The 18,391-nt window shown below is 35.0% G+C and overlaps 1 protein-coding gene across 7 annotated transcripts in view; it reads right to left on the reverse strand.

The window, feature by feature from the left end:
* ERO1A (endoplasmic reticulum oxidoreductase 1 alpha) overlaps positions 1-18,391 on the reverse strand; it is a 44,516-nt gene that overhangs the window by 17,151 nt on the left and 8,974 nt on the right. For 5 of the 7 annotated variants that reach the window (XM_089907710.1, XM_089907708.1, XM_089907709.1 and 2 more), the window contains exons 3-8: positions 17,589-17,672; positions 15,490-15,528; positions 7,077-7,265; positions 5,773-5,849; positions 5,605-5,678; positions 1,720-1,840 (exon numbers count right to left, since the gene is read on the reverse strand). In XM_089907710.1, coding sequence (XP_089763836.1) covers positions 1,720-1,840; positions 5,605-5,678; positions 5,773-5,849; positions 7,077-7,265; positions 15,490-15,528; positions 17,589-17,672 — 584 coding nt within the window. Of the gene's footprint in view, positions 1-1,719; positions 1,841-5,604; positions 5,679-5,772; positions 5,850-7,076; positions 7,266-14,617; positions 14,691-15,489; positions 15,529-17,588; positions 17,673-18,391 lie in introns of all 7 variants that reach the window. The other 2 variants (XM_089907712.1, XM_089907711.1) reach the window with 2 other exon arrangements.

Below are 18,391 nucleotides of genomic sequence, written 5' to 3' on the forward strand. Positions count from 1 at the left end.
GTAACTGATATTTTTTTATATATATCATATATGTGTGTGTGTGTCACAAAGTACACTGCTACTTGAAAGACAAACAAGCAAAAAATGTAAATATCCAACACAAGCACTAAAATAAAAAAGGGAAAAAACAGTGTGGGTAGATTATTTTCCACTTTGGTAATTTTAAGTACATCAGTTTGCCCTGAGGCCATCAAGTTTGTTATGATTTCAATAATAGGTAGTTTTTAACAAGAAAAAAAAGAGAGAGTTAGTATGTCACTAAAGTGTTTTTAAATCTCAAAATAAATACTCATTAGTATCTTTAGTAGAGTGTAGGGATTGTTTTAATGTCCTTTTATCTATTTCACAAATTTGCACAGCTTGAGACATTTTGAGAACAGAACATGTAAGTTGTATTTTAACATCCTCAATTTAGTGCCTCATACATTGTTTATATTTTAGAAATATTATGGGGACCATGATATAAACTAGTTAGGAAATAACTATAAAACTTATAAATTATAAATTTGTTAAAAATCTAACAAATGCTTTAGTTGGACTTTATTTTAGTTCACATCAAAAAAAATTAAGGAAAAAAACCTTTAAAGTAAGTCAATAAACTCAGTAAACCAAACATTCCTAATAATAGTCAAGAGAATTTAAATGATACACGTGGCAGAAATGAGTAAATAATGAAAACTCTCCACTTCCCAAACTGTAGAAATTCTGCAAGTCAAAAAAAGAAATTGCTGATCTCTTATGCGTATATTTGACATAAAAAGTGAAATGTATTTTTGCCACATTTGGGAACTCCAGAAATCTTCCCAGAACTATCCCCATCTCTGAGATAGCGTAACGCTTGTGTGCACACAGGCACACACAAACCCACGCATCCCTTCCAAAAACCAATACATACATTGTTTACAACCTAGAGGCTTACAAGTGGACAAACTTGAAGCATGTCTCAGTCTCTCAATGATCAAACTGACAGCTTCCACTGTAGTGGGTAACAGTACAAAGGGGGTTCTTCCACTTACTAGATCTTTGACACTAGACAAATCACTTAACCTTTCCAACTCTCAGTTCCTCCATCTATAAACAGTGATGACTACAACACAGGGTTATTACAAGGACTAAAGGAGAAGATGTATGTAACATGCTTAGCACAATACCTGGCACACCATGAGTCTTCAAATGTTACTAATTATAATTATTCTCTGAAAAGAATTTAACTTTAAAGCAGGTAAAATAACTATAGCCACAAAAAGAGGAGTATAGAGCACCAAAAAGAGAATTAGGAATTATACATCCTAATCTATTCCCTGCCACTAACTATATGATCTCTCTGGCTCTAGGTTACTTCATCTATAAAATGAGATTCTAGTACAGCAGAAACTAACAGAACATTGTAAAGCAACTATACTCCAATAAAAATTAATTTAAAAAATTAGATTCTATAATTCACTTAAGGAACATTTGTGAAATGCCTACAATATTCCCATAAAAGTCTAACACTGTTCTAAGTCTTTTAAAGAACAAAGAATTATTTGTTGAAAAGCATGTCCACATGTTTCCCCAGAGGGGAACCGGATTAATGAACAAGTACATTTCCATGTCCAAATACATCCTTTAATAAGGTGAATTTGATTTGTTCTTTTAAATCATTGTGATTCTGTTTATTTGTTTATAAAGAGAAATGAACACATCTTTCAGGAATTTTGAAATGAAAATGACACGTACTTAAAACAGTTTTCTTCATAGATGACATTCCATATCATCCAAGCATCTGGTCCCTTGTAACCCGTGTAGCGCTCAGGATTCAGGAGCAAATCGACATATTCAGCATCAGGAGACTGTATGTCTGTAAAATAAAATGTTTTAATAATCTTCCTTCTTTTCAGTAACCTTAAAAAGCTAATATGACCAGACTGTATTCCATCGATTCTAAGGCACCACAAATGTAACAATGCATCTAGGATTTAAAAACACCTTTTTAGGAGAAATCCTAAAAAGAAGGGAAAAGAAGGAAAAAACACAGCCACATTAAATTACACACTGTTTACAAAGCATCTTGGTTTTAGAAATGGTAAAAAAAAAAATAGGAATATGTGAATTTTAGAACTGAAGGAACATAGTAATTCAATCCTTATAAGCTATCCAGGCAAAGAATATACCATACATTTCTCATCACATTAACCACAATGTGATGAGTTCATCAGTAACTAAGGTAAATGAAGACATATTAGTACCATACAGTTTGTTACCACATACTTCCTTCTTACATGACCACCATCAGGATCCACTACAAAGCTGCCCCAAAGGTATAATCCTAAATATTCAAAAAGTTATAAGCAGGATGATATTTGTATCAGCATTATTTATAAAAGGGAAAATCAGAAGCAACCTAAATGTCCAACAGAGCAGAGCACGGTCCCTGGAGCGAGACTGCCTGGGTTAGAAATCCAGGACCCACTACTTATTCACTTCGGTGCCCTGGTCAAGTTATGGAAATTCTCTATGCCTTGGTGCCCTCATTTGTAAAATGGAGATAATACTCACAGCATTACTGTGAGGCATAAAGAAGTTTGTATGTGCAGGGTGCTTAGCACAACAATAAGAGTATAATAAATGTTAGCTATGGCATTGGCATTATGATATATCTTAATAGACCATTTTACAGTCAACAGAGCTGTTAAGTACAAAGGCTGTCTAATAAAATGAAAAGATAAGGCATTATAGAAAAGTTAATTACAGAGATATATGGAAAACATACCAAAATTGGTGGGATACTGGTTTCTCATACGTTCTATAAATTTGTATAATGTGTTATAACTTTAAAATAAAACCAAAAAATTATGGCCCCTGGTCCTCAGTGACTTTGGGGAATTAGTTAATAACACAGTAATACCGGACTCATCGATAAAGCTTAACAGTATGAACCAACAAAGAATGAGGAAGTGAGTGAAAATGGCCCCAAAGCAACCAAAGTAGATGACAAAACTCTGAGCAGAAAGATGCTTACACGAGACTCCATCAAGCTCTCTAGAGTACCTACTTCTCATTTAAAAAACAAAGATAAAACTATGCTTGGTTATTTTTATCCCGATTCACAGTTCATTAGAGTCATAAATTAGGGGAAAATTTGCTTCTATAAACAGCCCAGTGACAGCACCTAGAAATAACTGAGAGTCCAAGGCAGAAGTAGCAATTAAAATAACTAGAAGAAGTAAAAATAAAAATTTTAAAAACAAATCTGCATGGAATCACCTAGTTCAGGAACATATATCTCTGTTCATCTCAATTAATACTATAGGTATTACCTCAGTATAGCAAACTATAATAAATTCATAAAAAATAACTCTGACTCTTAAAATATATATATAAATAACACTCAGCATCGAGTACTTTAAGACAGAAAACTAACCACCAAGGAATGATTAAATTTTTAATATCTTGCCTCGTTAGAGATAAACATTAGTTGACATAATTTTACTTACAACAAATACTTCCTCTCTCCCAACTTTACTAAAAAAAAAAGTTACTATAACCTTATTTTGCCAGAAAACAAAAGCTCAAATTTCTAATTAGGATTTACAAAATACCTTTTATCCTCTACCTACCATTTACATACATTATTTATTCCCTACAAAGCTGTCCTTTTTTTTTTTAATATTTACCCTCCTTTAACAGAAGAAACAAATATAAATGGACAAGTTATTCACCCAAGATAACAGAACTCCACCATATAAGGAGTGACTTATTGATTTGTGACACAAATGTAAGCATGTAGTCTTAAAAGGATACTTTGGTTAAAGTAGTACCATTCTTTCTCTAACACTGCAGGCCTAAAAAAATTATGCTACATGTTATAAGTTGAATTTTATCTCACATAACAATGTTTAAGCCAAAGAATCCTTGCAGAAAAGACGGCAAAGTTAGGGTTGGGAGAGCATTTTATCCCCCTTTCTTTACTGGCCTAAAGCTAGATATAAGTCTACAGTTCTTTACCCAACACTCTTGGGGCCAAATGTATTTTGGAAATCAGAACTTTTCAGATTTTAGAAAGGTAATACAGTACATGCAACATATGTTCAATATTATTCTAGCAGGGACTGGGACAGCAACCTTTAATCAAACACATAAAAACATGAATATAAACGTGCAGTAAAAACATGAATATTCACACTGAATGAATCTGTACTAAATTTAAGGAGAAAAATGTTCATTTTTCAAAGTTTTCAGATTTGAGAATTAGGAATAAAGGATTATAGATATGTATCTGCCAAAATATGGTCATGGTTTTTATTAAGGAAAGCATATGTATCTTTTTTTCCCAAAATGAAGCCACAAATTAAAAATAAGTACTTTTTCTTCCCTCTTTTTGCCGGGGGAAGGGGTGTTGCAAGATTCATCTTTTGCTTATAATTAAAATGATCTATATCGTTCTTTTCACTGATTTTTTAGAAGATCATTAATCTGTTCCAAAAGAACCAAAGAAGGATACAAAAACTCAGTTTGGTTTAATTTTGTTTAGCCAATTAAAAGGCTAACAAACTTACAAAAAAGTAGATAGTAAAAAAAAGGAAGACTAGGAGAATCTATAAATCTAAATAAATAAATCCATAAATCAAATGGTTCTAATGGGTTCTAGGGCTCCTAGATTTTAATCATACCAGAGCTCTGGCTTAGTTTTAGGTGTCACAGACACAACTCATGGTTCATTTTTCTCTTTTCCAAAAATAACACAGCCCATCATTAAGGAAAATATTTAACAATCCAAGGCCAATATATCAAAAGCAGGTTTTTGCAATCTCTACCTTTTATCTATTTATGCAAAATACCTGTACATATCACAAAAATTATATTACTAAGTACACAGAACTGCAAAACTCAGGAGGTAAATTTTTCTTTTCCAGAAACTGGGTTTTCTTTTAAAATTGTTTTATTGTGGTAAAATATATATAACATGAAATTTGCCATTTTAACCATGTTTAAGAGCACAATTCAATGGCATTAATTTTATACATTCACAATGTTATGCAACCATCATTGCTGTTTCCAAACTTTTCTATGACCTCAAACAGAAACTCTGTAACCATTAACCAATAACTCCCCATTCTCCCCGCCCCCTAACTCCTGGTAACCTCAAATCTACTTACTGCCTCTATCAATTTGCCTACTCTCTATATATCATATAAGTGGAATCATAAAATATTTGTCCTTTTGTGTCTGGCCTATTTCATTTATCTTAATGTTTTCAATCTTTATCCACATTGCAGCATGTATCAGAACTTCATTTCTTTTTATGGCTGAATAGTATTCCATTGTATGTGTATACCACACTTTGTTCATACATTCATCTGCTGATGGATACTTGGGTTGTTTCCACCTTTTGGCTGTTGTGAATAATGCTGCTGTGAACATGGGTGTACAAGTATCTGCTTCCCTGTCTTCAATATTTTTGGGTATATGCTGAGGAGTTGAACTGTTAAGTCATATGGTAATTCTGTGTTTAGCTTCTTGGGGAACTGCCAAACTGTTAGAAATAATTTTTTAAATTATTTTAAAAGAATTTCTTTTCCTTAGGCACAATCTTAATATGCATAGTATAAAAAAATGTTATACCATCAGCTTCACAGAAGTTGTCTGAGGAATCATCATGCTTGGTCCACTGAAGAACAGCCTTCTGTGTTTCTTCACTTTAAACAAAGAAAAGAAATAGAGGTATTCTTTTTCTTAAGTTAACATTTCACATGAAAAAGCATAAAATACTACTGCAAAAAAACCCCAAACCTTAGAGATTCATCCACAGCTCCAAGTCGTTCGGCTTGCTCACATTCTTCAATGAGATTATTGGCTTCTTCAGAATACTAAAACAAAAGGGAAATAAATAGAATTCAACTGATTGCATTTTTAGAACTTTTAAAAAAGAATTTCAAAGGAATTTGGGGTTCTTTTATACCTAGCACCATCCCCCTGGCTTCAAAACTTAAAAAAAAGGGCTTCCCTGGTGGCGCAGTGGTTGAGAGTCTGCCTGCCGATGCAGGGGACATGGGTTTGTGCCCCGGTCCGGGAAGATACTGCATGCCGCAGAGCGGCTGGGCCCGTGAGCCATGGCTGCTGAGCCTGTGCGTCCGGAGCCTGTGCCCCGCAACGGGAGAGGCCACAACAGTGAGAGGCCCGCATACCGCAAAAAAAAAAAAACTTAAAAAAAAATAAATTAGCCCCACATTCCTCCTGGAGCTAAAAAATAAAAGTCTTTGCCCTTTGTCTTGTTGGCAAACACGATTTACTATTATGTTGACAAAATAAAGAATAGTTTATAGTCTGATAACTCATTATCAAAATGTCCATTAAGAAAATCTTTGAGGTTAAAGAAATCAACTTGGCAAGGAGTCATGGAGCAATGTCCCACTTTCCTAATGACCTAACTGTCAGCATTGGTTTTCTCTTCCATAAAATACGTGGTTGGGCTAGATCTTGTGTGTCTACGATCCATTTCAGCTCTAAATGCCATGATTCTAAAAATGCCCTGGAATCTACCAAATCTTATAAAAAGTATTCCAATATCTTTAGGTGCTTAAAATACATTCTTTAACAACCATATTTCTTCTCAATGTCTAAGTCACTATATATATTCTGCTAGCTGTGTACATGGCACAGGGGAAGTGAGTGTGGATCATGAGATTTCACAACACACAAGTCATCACCACCATACAGCTAAAAGACAACATTGGAAGCAGGAGGCCACAAATTCAATCACTCAACAAATATTAACTGAGTGCCTATTATGTCCTTATTGTTAGGATGACCACACAAATGACTGTTCAGACTAGGACTCTTTTGAGGATAAAAGGGAACACTAAAATAACTGAAATGATACAATTTTTTGAAACGCTTATGTACTGAATTACAACGTTGTTTCATTACACTGGTCGACCTAAAGACAGTTCAATTCAAAAACTACTTTCAAAAATGAAATTCTTTTATACATAATTAAGTATTAATGCATAAAGGGATATGATGTATTCAGCCTACTCTCAAATGTTTCAGAAAACAATAAGAATATGTATATACAAAAAGCATGCTGGGCTTCCCTGGTGGCTCAGTGGTTGAGAGTCCACCTGCTGATGCAGGGGACACGGTCCGGGAAGATCCCGCATGCCGCGGAGCGGCTGGGCCCGTGAGCCATGGCCGTTGAGCCTGCGCGTCCAGAGCCTGTGCTCCGCAACTGGAGAGGCCACAACAGTGAGAGGCCCACATTCCGCAAAAAAAAAAAAAGCATGCTAAAACAAATGAGGCAAAATATTAAAGATTAGTGAATGTTTATAAAAAGTGTACAAAATGCCTTTATATTAATATTGCTACTTTTCTATAAGTTAGACATTATTTCAAAATAAAAAGTTAAAAATACTTATCAAAAAGTAAACAAAATTGTTCAAAAGATAACATATACCTATGTATTTTAATATACCTATGTATATTTAAAACAAAATTTTTTTAACTTTATCATTATAATTACCTGAATATTAAAACATAAGTTAAACAAAATAACTTTTCTTAGTTCCTACTTAATAATTTAATCAGCTTTGTAAGTCACGTCTGTCTCAAAACTATGTCCATTGGCATTTTTTCTGAAGAAAAATAATTTTTCCAATATGCTTATTATTTTCAATGTTTCATAAAATTGCCCACAATCGTCTTCAAAGTTAATTTTAAGGTTAATTTGAAATCATCCATACCTTCAACTGACTCTTCCCTGCAGATATAATTTTTAATTGAGAAAATATTCTCTACAGGTAAATATATGAAAATGTTTTAGCCCACATATTTTCCCAGTTCTATTCTTTGCCTCTAAAGTAAATTTCTTCAGTAAATATTCTAAGACAAAACTCATCAAATAAGTTGTCTTTATTTTTTTAATTATTTTAAATGTTTTGCCAAATAGAGATGCTATGAAATTGTAAGCCTTCTCAATTTCATTCCATTTCAGGTCAGAATATAAATTTATCCAGCTAAAAGCAAGCATTCAACAAGAGGAGACTCTTCCCACAAGGGGAGATTCTCCAAAATACAATTATAAAATTTCAGAATTTAATCTAGTATACCATTTGAGCTTTCCTCACTTAATGTGTACAATTCCTCCCTCGTTTTCATAGGAATAAATAGTTAAGGTCTTTGTTTACAAGCTTTGTTATAATAAGTGCAACTTGCTAAACCTTCAAAAGCTGAAATTTGTTTTGTTCTTTTCTTTAAGCATTCCACTAATTCATACTTTGAATAATCATTTTCTACTGATTTTGAAAATGCAACCAACATTTAGAGGGCTCATTTATTAAAAATCAATCAACACCAAAGAAGGACTCTTGGGTTGTTTTACAAAATAGCTCTTCAAAGGCTCAAACATTTAAAAAATTGGATTGATGATGGACAGCAAAGAGAGTTCTAATGCCATGCTAAAGTAATATTCTCTTCAGCATCATCTTCATTACAAAACTTTATAGTCATTACTTAGTGTATATATAAAAACAAAAACCTACATATTTTGGCAATTACCACTTCTATCTTAAGTGGTAAGATATCACAGCATGTTTGGATGCAATTATGAATTATGTATGTACCTCAACCAATTACAAATTCATTTCTGCTCCACAGATTTCTTGATTTAGTAAGGACATTGTTTTTACCAGGACATTGTTTTTTATCAAAATCTGTAGGTGTATTATCACCACAAAACAAACCCTTTGTCTTCAATTTTGAACTTTAAATGAATTTATACTAACATTCAGTGACAAGTGTTTTCCTTCAACAGAATGAACTTCCGAAAGTTTTACTTTGAGTCCATCAACTGAATGAAAAACCCAAACAATTTTTGGAATTAAATGATTTTCTATTGGAAACAGCTGATAATGGCATCATCTAATTACGTGCAAAGCTCTGCACTGGAGCCAACACATTAATAGCTATGACTTCACTCTGTGTATGAATAAGAAAATGCGGAATCAAAAATGAGCAAAATTAGTTTAGATCTAAGGTGGAAAAAGTGCAGAACAGTGGTTGCCTCTGGGGAAGGAGTATGGATTGACTGGGACAGAGTATGAAGCAACTTTCTAGGGTAATAGTAACGTTCTATATTGAAACAGAAGGCTAAGTTACACAGGTGTATGCATTTAACAAATGCACACTTAAGATTTGTGCACTTCATTGTATATTAATTTTATGAAACATACACGTAAGCAAATATTGGACTCTACTTAATGATATACTTCCAGTTATGTATATATCTAGTTAATGACATATAGTGAGGGCAATGTGTACTGATGCTCACAATTTATTTGAAATGAGTCAAAAAATAAGATGGTTTAATGGATGGCTAGAAGGATCGACAGGTGGACAGATATGTGGTAAAGTGAGTTTATGAAAATGTTAATGGAAGAATCTAGGTGATTAGTATAAGAGTATTCTCAGGAAAATTCCTTCAACTTTGCTGTATGCATGAAAATTTTCATAATAAAATATCAGAAAAATTTAATTTAGAACAGTTATTTAGTCTAAATGAAAAATCACATATCCCAGAATGATGTGTAAATGCACTGTCTCCAGCTACACGTGTCAAAATTCTTGTCTTAAACACAGTCTTCTTAAAACGAACACTAACTTACAAAGTAGGTGCTAAGGCTGTGTCAGCAGATCTGTGTGTTTGGATTTTCATACGATCAGTGATACTTCCATGGCCCTTATGGAGAGTAAACGATGACCTTTGTGCAAGTTATATGTCATCATCAACTGTTCTAAGAAATGAAAATTCAGTACTTCATTTTTCATTAAACATGTACTTCCTTTTTCCTCTTTCAGTTATTTCAGGCAAAAGGATTCATTGTAAAATTTTAAAAGTACTAAATAGTAATAAGTGGTTGATTTGCACTATGCTGTAAAGGATAAAGCCACTATAAAGGACTACTCTCTGTATGCAGGATTGCTCATCCTCTGTTTCCCATATATATTTCTCATAAGCCTAACCTATAATTTCCCAGGTTTTTCACTGACCAGTCAAATGGCAGCTTGGCAGCTTAAGATATATCACAGGTATGACATATACCACAGTACAAATGGCTGCTAACTCCAAAAGACCAGCAGCATAGCAGTGGCCAATGCTTCTCCCCCCGCTTGCGAAGACTGTAAGGACACAGGGAGGGGGAAGGGTAAGCTGGGACAAAGTGAGAGAGTGGCATGGACAGATATACACTACCAAACGTAAAATAGCTAGCTAGTGGGAAGCAGCCACAGAGCACAGGGAGATCAGCTCAGTGGTTTGTGACCACCTAGAGGGGTAGGATAGGGAGGGTGGGAGGGAGATGCAAGAGGGAGGTGATATGGGGATATATGTATATGTATAACTGATTCACTTTGTTATACAGCAGAAACACACCATTGTAAAGCAATTATACTCCAATAAAGATGTTAAAAAAAAAAAAGACTGTATGGAGTTAGCTGTCCCCAGCCATTTGTGACTGACTGAAATTATTTTATCAGTAGTCACCTAGGATGTTGTCTTTGAAAGAAAGGTTTACTTTCCTTACATCTAGAAAAGGTCAGGAGAGGAAGGACAAGATATTATTGGTCATCTTCGTGTTGAAGTAAGAAGTCTTTAGTGTACATACATCTGAAATATTATATAAGAGAGAAGACAACAGAGGAAGCTAGAAATACAAAGCATTTGGTCAACCAAATCTATCCTAATTTATTTTAATGCAACTGTTAATATTTTATTTAAAAAATTTAAAACTCGAGACAAATAATAAATCAGACAGGATGCCAGAACAACAAGCATAAACTGGTTCTGTCCCAGGCAAACCTTGGCATATGGTCACTTTATTTGTTCTTGTTACTAAATAAAGGCTTTGGATTTTACTCCAAGGGAGATGGGACACTTTAAACAGAGGAGAGATACAATCTGATTTCTTTGTTTAAAAAAAAAAAATCACTCTGGGGCTTCCCTGGTGGCACAGTGGTTAAGAATCGGCCTGCCGATGCAGGGGACACGGGTTCGAGCCCTGGTCTGGGAAGATCCCACATGCCATGGAGCAACTAAGCCCATGCGCCACAACTACTGAGCCTGCGCTCTAGAGCCCACAAGCCACAACTACTGAAGCCCGTGCACCCTAGAGCCCATGCTCCTCAACAAGAGACGCCACCACAATGAGAAAGAAGCCCATGCACCACAATGAAGAGTAGCCCCCGCTCGCTGCAATTAGAGAGAGCCCAAGGGTGGCAACGAAGAACCAACACAGCCAAAAATAAATAAATAAATAAATAAATAAATTTATTGAAAAAAAATCACTCTGGCTGCTGTCTTTATAACAGACTAATATAGAGAGTATGGTTAGAAGTAGGCAGACCATTTAAGAGGCTACTGCCATAACCCAGACAAAAAGTGATGATGACTTGAAATACAGCAGTAGCAATAAAGATTGTAAGATTCTGGGTGTATTTTAAAACGCTGTAATCAAAAATTGAATTTGTTCACCAAAAAGGCCTCGAAACAATGACAACCCAGTAAGAATTAGCACCGCAATGGCTCAGGTTATGATCACTAAACACCATTTCTCACTAAAAGAGCTAAGCGTTCCTTAGAAAAGTGGTTAATTCCAAGACTGAAGCACGAAAGGCACAAACTAAGCCTAGGACATCTTTTCATAATGGAAAGCAAAAAAATCTACTAAGACTACTAGGATCATCTCAAAAGGCAACAATTCCTAACTTGAAGGAGCTTCTCATGGCCAAAGATGGAACTCAAGTATTGAAACAAATAATGACTAAATGACTAGAGAAGATTCCAATACATTAAATATGTCAAAACTTAAGTTCATATTAATACTTAAAAATAAAAACCTTATTGGGCAACTTTGGAGGGTGCTGGGGCATCAACTCATAATTATTCTGAAAACTGGTAAACAAAGGAAAAGAATGAAGCATTTATTCTATGTGTTCTATATAAACTGTATTTCAAGGCATCCAAAGAGTTGACAAGAAAAGGTCTTTATACAATAATAACAGACAGTTAGTATAGGAAAAATGATAAAATTAGAATATCAATATTTTCAAACCCCTAATGAAATGACGCAACTAGGTAATAATCATCAAGGCCGCTAAAACCTTCAGGTAAAAAGCTAGTAGGGAACATTATAATGGACGTATAATGACCCAAAGATCAATCTTAACATCATGAAAAAAAAGAGGAAACCAGACATTATGTGATGCAATTGTAAGTACACAGGAACTCTAATGAATATACATCAAAAAATTAGTCTGAATCTGATAAGCCTTAATATCTAACTACAGGGCACCACATGCAAAAGAATGAAACTAATCCCCTTTTTACCCCATGTGCAAAAATCAACTCAAAATGGATTAAAGGCTTAAACTTAAGACCTGAACCCATAAGAAAACATAGAGGGTAAGCCCCTTGGTACCGGACTTAACAAAGGTATTTTGGATTTGACACCAAAAGCAAAGGCAACAAAAGCAAAAATAAACAAATTGGGACTACGTCAAACTAAAAACCTTCCGCACGGCAAAGGAAATCAATAACAAAATGAAAGGGCAGCCTACAGAATGGGAGAAAAATATGCAGATCAGTTATCTGGTAAGAGGTTAATATCCAAAATATATTACAGTTATCTGGTAAGAGGTTAATATCCAAAATATATTAAAGAACTCACACAACTTAATGGCAAAAAATCAAACAATTCAATTAAAAACTGGGCAGAGGAACTGAAAAGACATTTTTACAAAGAACACATACAAATGAGGTACCTGAAAAGGTGCTCAGCATCACTAATCATTAGGGAAATACAAATCAAAACCATGAGACATCACCTCACACCTGTTAGAATGGCCATCACCAAAAAGACAAGATAACCAGCATTGGCAGGGATGAAGAGAAAAGGGAACTATTGTGCATTGTTGGTGGGAATGTAAATGGTGCAACCACTAAGCAAAACAGCATAAAGGTTTCTCAAAAAATTAAAAATGGAACTACTAAATGCCTGACCAATCCCATTTCTGGGTATATATCACAAGGAAATGAAAACAGGATAGCAAAGAGATATCTGCACTCCCATATTCATTGCAGCATTATTCACAATAGTCAAGATATGTAAACAATCTGTCCGTCAATGGTTGAATATGAAAAGAAGATGTGAGATATATATATATGATGAAATATTATTTGGCCATGAGAAGGAAGGAAATCCTGCCATTTGCTACAACATGGATGGGCCTTGAGGGCACTGTGCTAAATGAAATAAGCCAGACAGAGAAAGACAAATACTGCATGATATCACTTATATGTAGAAACAAAAAAAAGGTCAAACTCATAGAAACAGAGAGTAGAAAAGTGGTTGCCAGGGGCAAGGGGGTGGGGAAATCAGGGAGAGGTTGGTAAAAGGGTACAGACTTTCAGCTATAAGATGAATAAGGTCTGAGGATCTAATGTGTAACATGGTGACCACACCTGATGTATCATTGTTGTTGTATCATTTATATTTCAGCTATAAGATGAATAAGGTCTGAGGATCTAATGTGTAACATGGTGACCACACCTGATGTATCATTGTTGTTGTATCATTTATATTTGCTGAGAGTAGAACTTAAATGATCTCACCAAAAAAAAAAGATAAATATGTGAGATGATGGATGAGTTAATTAAATGAGAGGAATCCTTTCAAAATGTATGCATGTATCAAATCATCACAATGTACACTATAAACATCTTACAATTTTATTAGTCAACTGTACCTCAATAAAGCAGAAAATAAGTAATTTTAAAGGGGAATCTGACTCTGATAAGCTATAATACTTTACCAGTTTATGGAAAATGAAGAGAGTGATATGTTAAATGACATGACAGGGATACAATCACTAAATACATAATGTGGGAAATTCTATAGGATATTGATTCATTTCCTTCAACACATAAGTGGCAAAGAAAGAAAAAGGGCAGTGGGGTGGGGAATGAATCTAGATTAAAAGAGACTTAAGAGCAGGAAATGTTCAAGTAGAACCAGAAAATAAAGAAGTGCTAACAAAAGGGAAAAAAAAACAGTGATGGGGGTATGTCAAAGGGACACAGGAGCCAACTGAAACAGCTCCCAAGTGTGAAAACTGAAATGATATGAACAACAAAATAAAGGAGTACTAGGTTATAATCCACGATAGAAAATAAATACCCACAAGACAAAGAAATGATTGAACAAATAAGGAAATGGAGGGAAAAGATAACAAATCTCTCACACTGAAGAATTCCAAACAATTTATACCCTCAAGGAGATGAAGCACTCCTAAAATGTGGGTGGGGCCTAGTAACTTCCTTCCAAAGAATAAAGTATGGAAAGGGCAAAAAAAGAATAAATCTGCAGTGGAGAAAGCTGACAAAAAATACCTCAGCCAGGTGATCAAGGTTAACATTAACAGTGATAAGTCATGTTGATAGTATGTACCCTTGATATAGGATGTGATGAAATGGCACTTTTTCTTTTTTAACATCTGTGGTCTTCTTTCCAAAAATACATAACCCCAGTCTAATCATGAGAAAAATATCTGACAAATCCCAATTGAGGGACACTCCACAAAATACCTGACCAGTACTCCTCTGAAACACCTTATCGAAAACAAGGAAAGTCTGAGAAACCGTCACAGTCAAGAGGAACCTAAGGAGACATGACAACTGAATATAATATGGTTTCCAGGATGGGATCCTGGAACAGAAAAAGGACATTAGGTGGAAAACTAAGGGAAATCTGAATGAACTATAGACTTTAATTAGTGATAACATATCAAAATTGGTTCATTAATTGTAACAAATGCACCATACTAATGTAAGATGTTAATTATAGAGGAAACTGGGTATGGAGTATATGGAAAAACTGTACTATCTCTACAATTTTTCTGTAAACCTAAAACTATTATAAATTTTTAAATTTATTTAAAAAGAGAGAGAGAGAGACATAGAGACATCAACCAAGCGCAATGTGTGGAATATGTTTGAATCCTGTTTCAAATCAACTATTAAGGCACATATGAAACAACTAGAGAAATTGGAACCCTGACTTTGGTTATGTGGGGCTTTTTTAGTGCTTTTTGTCTTAGAGATGTATATGAAGTATTTGTAAACAAAATGAGTTATCTCAGATTGGCTTTGAAATAACTGGGAGAATGGAATGGGAGGTACAAATGAAACAAGACTGACCACATATTGGTAATAGCTAAAGCTGCGTGATGGGTACACATGTTTTATTTTGTTTTCTCCCCTCTACTTTTACCTTTCAAGCTTTCTTTAATAAAGGGTTAAAGAAAAGAAACAAAAGAATTACAGCCACTGAGTACAAATAACTTTCAAGGGGTTTCACTGCAAAGGGGAGCAGAGAAGGGGGGTAGTAGCTGGCAGGGGAAGTGAATTTTTTTAGTTTTTGCTCAATACTAGACACATTAATAAGTATATGTACATACCTTGTAGCTTGCAGATTTAATTCCATCAGGAACTTCATCCTGAAAAAAATTTTTAAATGCTTTTAGATGACATTTATTCTATCTTCTGAAAAAATATTTTAAAGCTCTATGATTTATAAGAAAAATTCACAGAACAAATTACTGAAGTTAACAGGTTATTTTTTAACTGAGAATAGTTAGGCAGTCTTTATGTTATTTCTTAAAAGTAAACAAAAAGTCCGGGATTCCCTGGTGGCGCAGTGGTTGAGAGTCTGCCTGCCGATGCAAGGGACACGGGTTCGTGCCCCGCTCCGCGAAGATCTCGCGTGCCGCGGAGCGGCTGGGCCCGTGAGCCATGGCCGCTGGGCCTGTGCGTCCGGAGCCTGTGCTCCACAGCGGGAGAGACCACAACAATGAGAGGCCCGCGAACCCAAAAAGGAAAAAAAAAAAGTAAACAAAAAATCCAACAAGTTATGCTGTGGATTATACACATGTTATATTACAGCACGGAAATGTAAAAATAGCCAGTTAGCCATTATTCCGTTTTTTTTGTTTGTTTTTTGTTCTTTGGGTTTTTTTGCGGTACGCGGGCCTCTCACTGTTGTGGCCTCTCCCGTTGCAGAGCACAGGCTCCGGACGCGCAGGCTCAGCGGCCATGGCTCATGGGGCCAGCCGCTCCGCGGCATGTGGGATCTTTCCAGACCGGGGCACGAACCCGCGTCCCCTGAATCTGCAGGCGGACTCTCAGCCACTGCGCCACCAGGGAAGCCCGCCATTATTCCTTTTAATGCTCAAATTGTCCCACATTTGGCCACTAGAAAACCCACTAAGTGCTGACCTGTGTCTTTTTTATCTGACCTGTGTCTTTATCTGCGCCTGTGTCTTATTTATATTACCCCAGTAATCTTTAACAGCACTTTTTGTTTTCTGTTATGACAAGATACTCCAGGTTCATCTTATATATCTCTTGTTCCAGTCTTGGAATCAACCATTTTTTAAGGCGCTTTCCTCTTTCAGAGGAAAATGGTACTAGTTTTTAGTTGTGTGTTGGCCACTTAATAACACAGGACCTATCTGCCTATCCTCAAAGTGATGCTGTGAGTAGAGATAATGATGTATGTGGGACAGCTCTGTAAATTGCAGGGTCCTATTCTAATGCTAAGTATATTCAGTACATTCCTGAAATAGATTACACCTGCCCAAAGGGAAGGACCCACACAGAGACAATCACTTTATTGTGTACTCTTCTACACTCTGAACTAGGTCAATGTATAGTCTTTTCCTATGACCAGATATTTAGATGGTTTCTAATTTTTTCATATAATAAACTATGCCAAATTTATAGACTGATTTCAGCAGAACTGACATCTTTACAATATTCAGTATTGCTTTATGGCCATCTTTGGACATCTATCTAATTATTTTAGTAAGTGAAATTCTTAGCAGAATTGCTAGGTCAAAGGATATGTACCTTTTTTATTGTTTGGATACATTTGCTGAATTGATCTCCAAAAAGACTTAGCCACCAGAGTGCTCATTTCTTATTCCCAGACTAACACTGGATACTGTTTTTCTTTTTCACATTGGCCAATTAATAATGGAAGTGAAAGAACATTGTTCTGATTCACTGTAAAGGGGATAAATAACTGGCCTTTCGACTGACAGAGAGTCCAGCCTCTATGGGCAGCCAATCTGAGAATTCCTAAGTAAAGCCAGTGGTTTTGTCCAGACCCTCCCCAAGGAAGAAAATTAATACATCCACAGAAAAAGGGAGAGATTTTATTTGTACCTCAATTAATTTCATTTTTTTTAATACTACAAACATAACTTTGGGTAAGACATAAGAAGAAAAACAAATATCAAGCCAAAAGAACTATCAATCTCAGTAATAAATCAAAGGATTATATTAACCACAAAATTCAAATTCTATTATCATGAAGACAGAATAATTCAAAATAGGTTTTATATTTGTAAGTTTAGGTTTTTAATATGTTAATTTTAAACAACATTATATTTAACCTAAGGATTGAAATGTTATTTCAGTTATACTGGCCCCTTTCAAAAGTCGCAATTATTCAAAAAAACATTTGACAGTTCTTAAACGTATACACCGTTCTTACCGATTGACAAAGCTTGACAGCACAATCCCTTCTTCCACACTGGCTGATATCATTCCAGAAAGGACACGGCCTTTTCAGGTTTACCTGTAAAATAAAATATTAGAAAAAAGTTATAAAAGTAAGAATTTTGAGATTATAACAGACAGATGTAGAATTATGATACTATAACATGGTCATGTTATCAGCTACAATGATTCTATTTCTTCCACTAAACAGCTGTCAAATTTCAGTGGTGGTATAAGTGTGTAGCTGGTATGAATAAATTGGTAGACTTGGTTAAAACGACAAACTCTGCTACTAAACAGACTCTGAACAGATGGCAACGGGGAGCCAAAGTAGCTCATGTTATCACTGCTCAACTCACAGTCTTCTTTTTTTTTTTCTTTTTCAACTCACAGTCTTTTAATGAAAGTAACAGCTAACAGACAATTGTGAACTCAGATTGTAACTACATACTCCAATGATGAGGTTTTCTAAACTCTTTCAATAGATATCTCAAGATAAAATGTCACAAGTGACTTGTTAGAATACAGGTCAGAACAAAGTCATGTTCCTTCTCAAAAATATTTCTCTTTTTAAATGAATTGGAGTAAATCTGATGTTTTAGAATGTTATGAACAACTCATGACTTTGATAACGATATAACAGTTTCTGTTCTGACTTCAATTTGACCAACTAGGTTCTAACTCTAGTGTTCAAAACTCAGTTACTGAAATTAAAAGTATCCAATGGGTCATTTTAGAACCATATGGTTCATTCTTGTGAACTGCATTTTCCTAATATAGCCTTGCTCAATTTTAAAT

This window comes from Delphinapterus leucas, chromosome 2 (genome assembly GCF_059928025.1).
Source record: "Delphinapterus leucas isolate spDelLeu-1000000601 "Yukka" chromosome 2, BTC_Dleu_Yukka2, whole genome shotgun sequence".
NCBI lineage: Eukaryota > Metazoa > Chordata > Mammalia > Artiodactyla > Monodontidae > Delphinapterus > Delphinapterus leucas.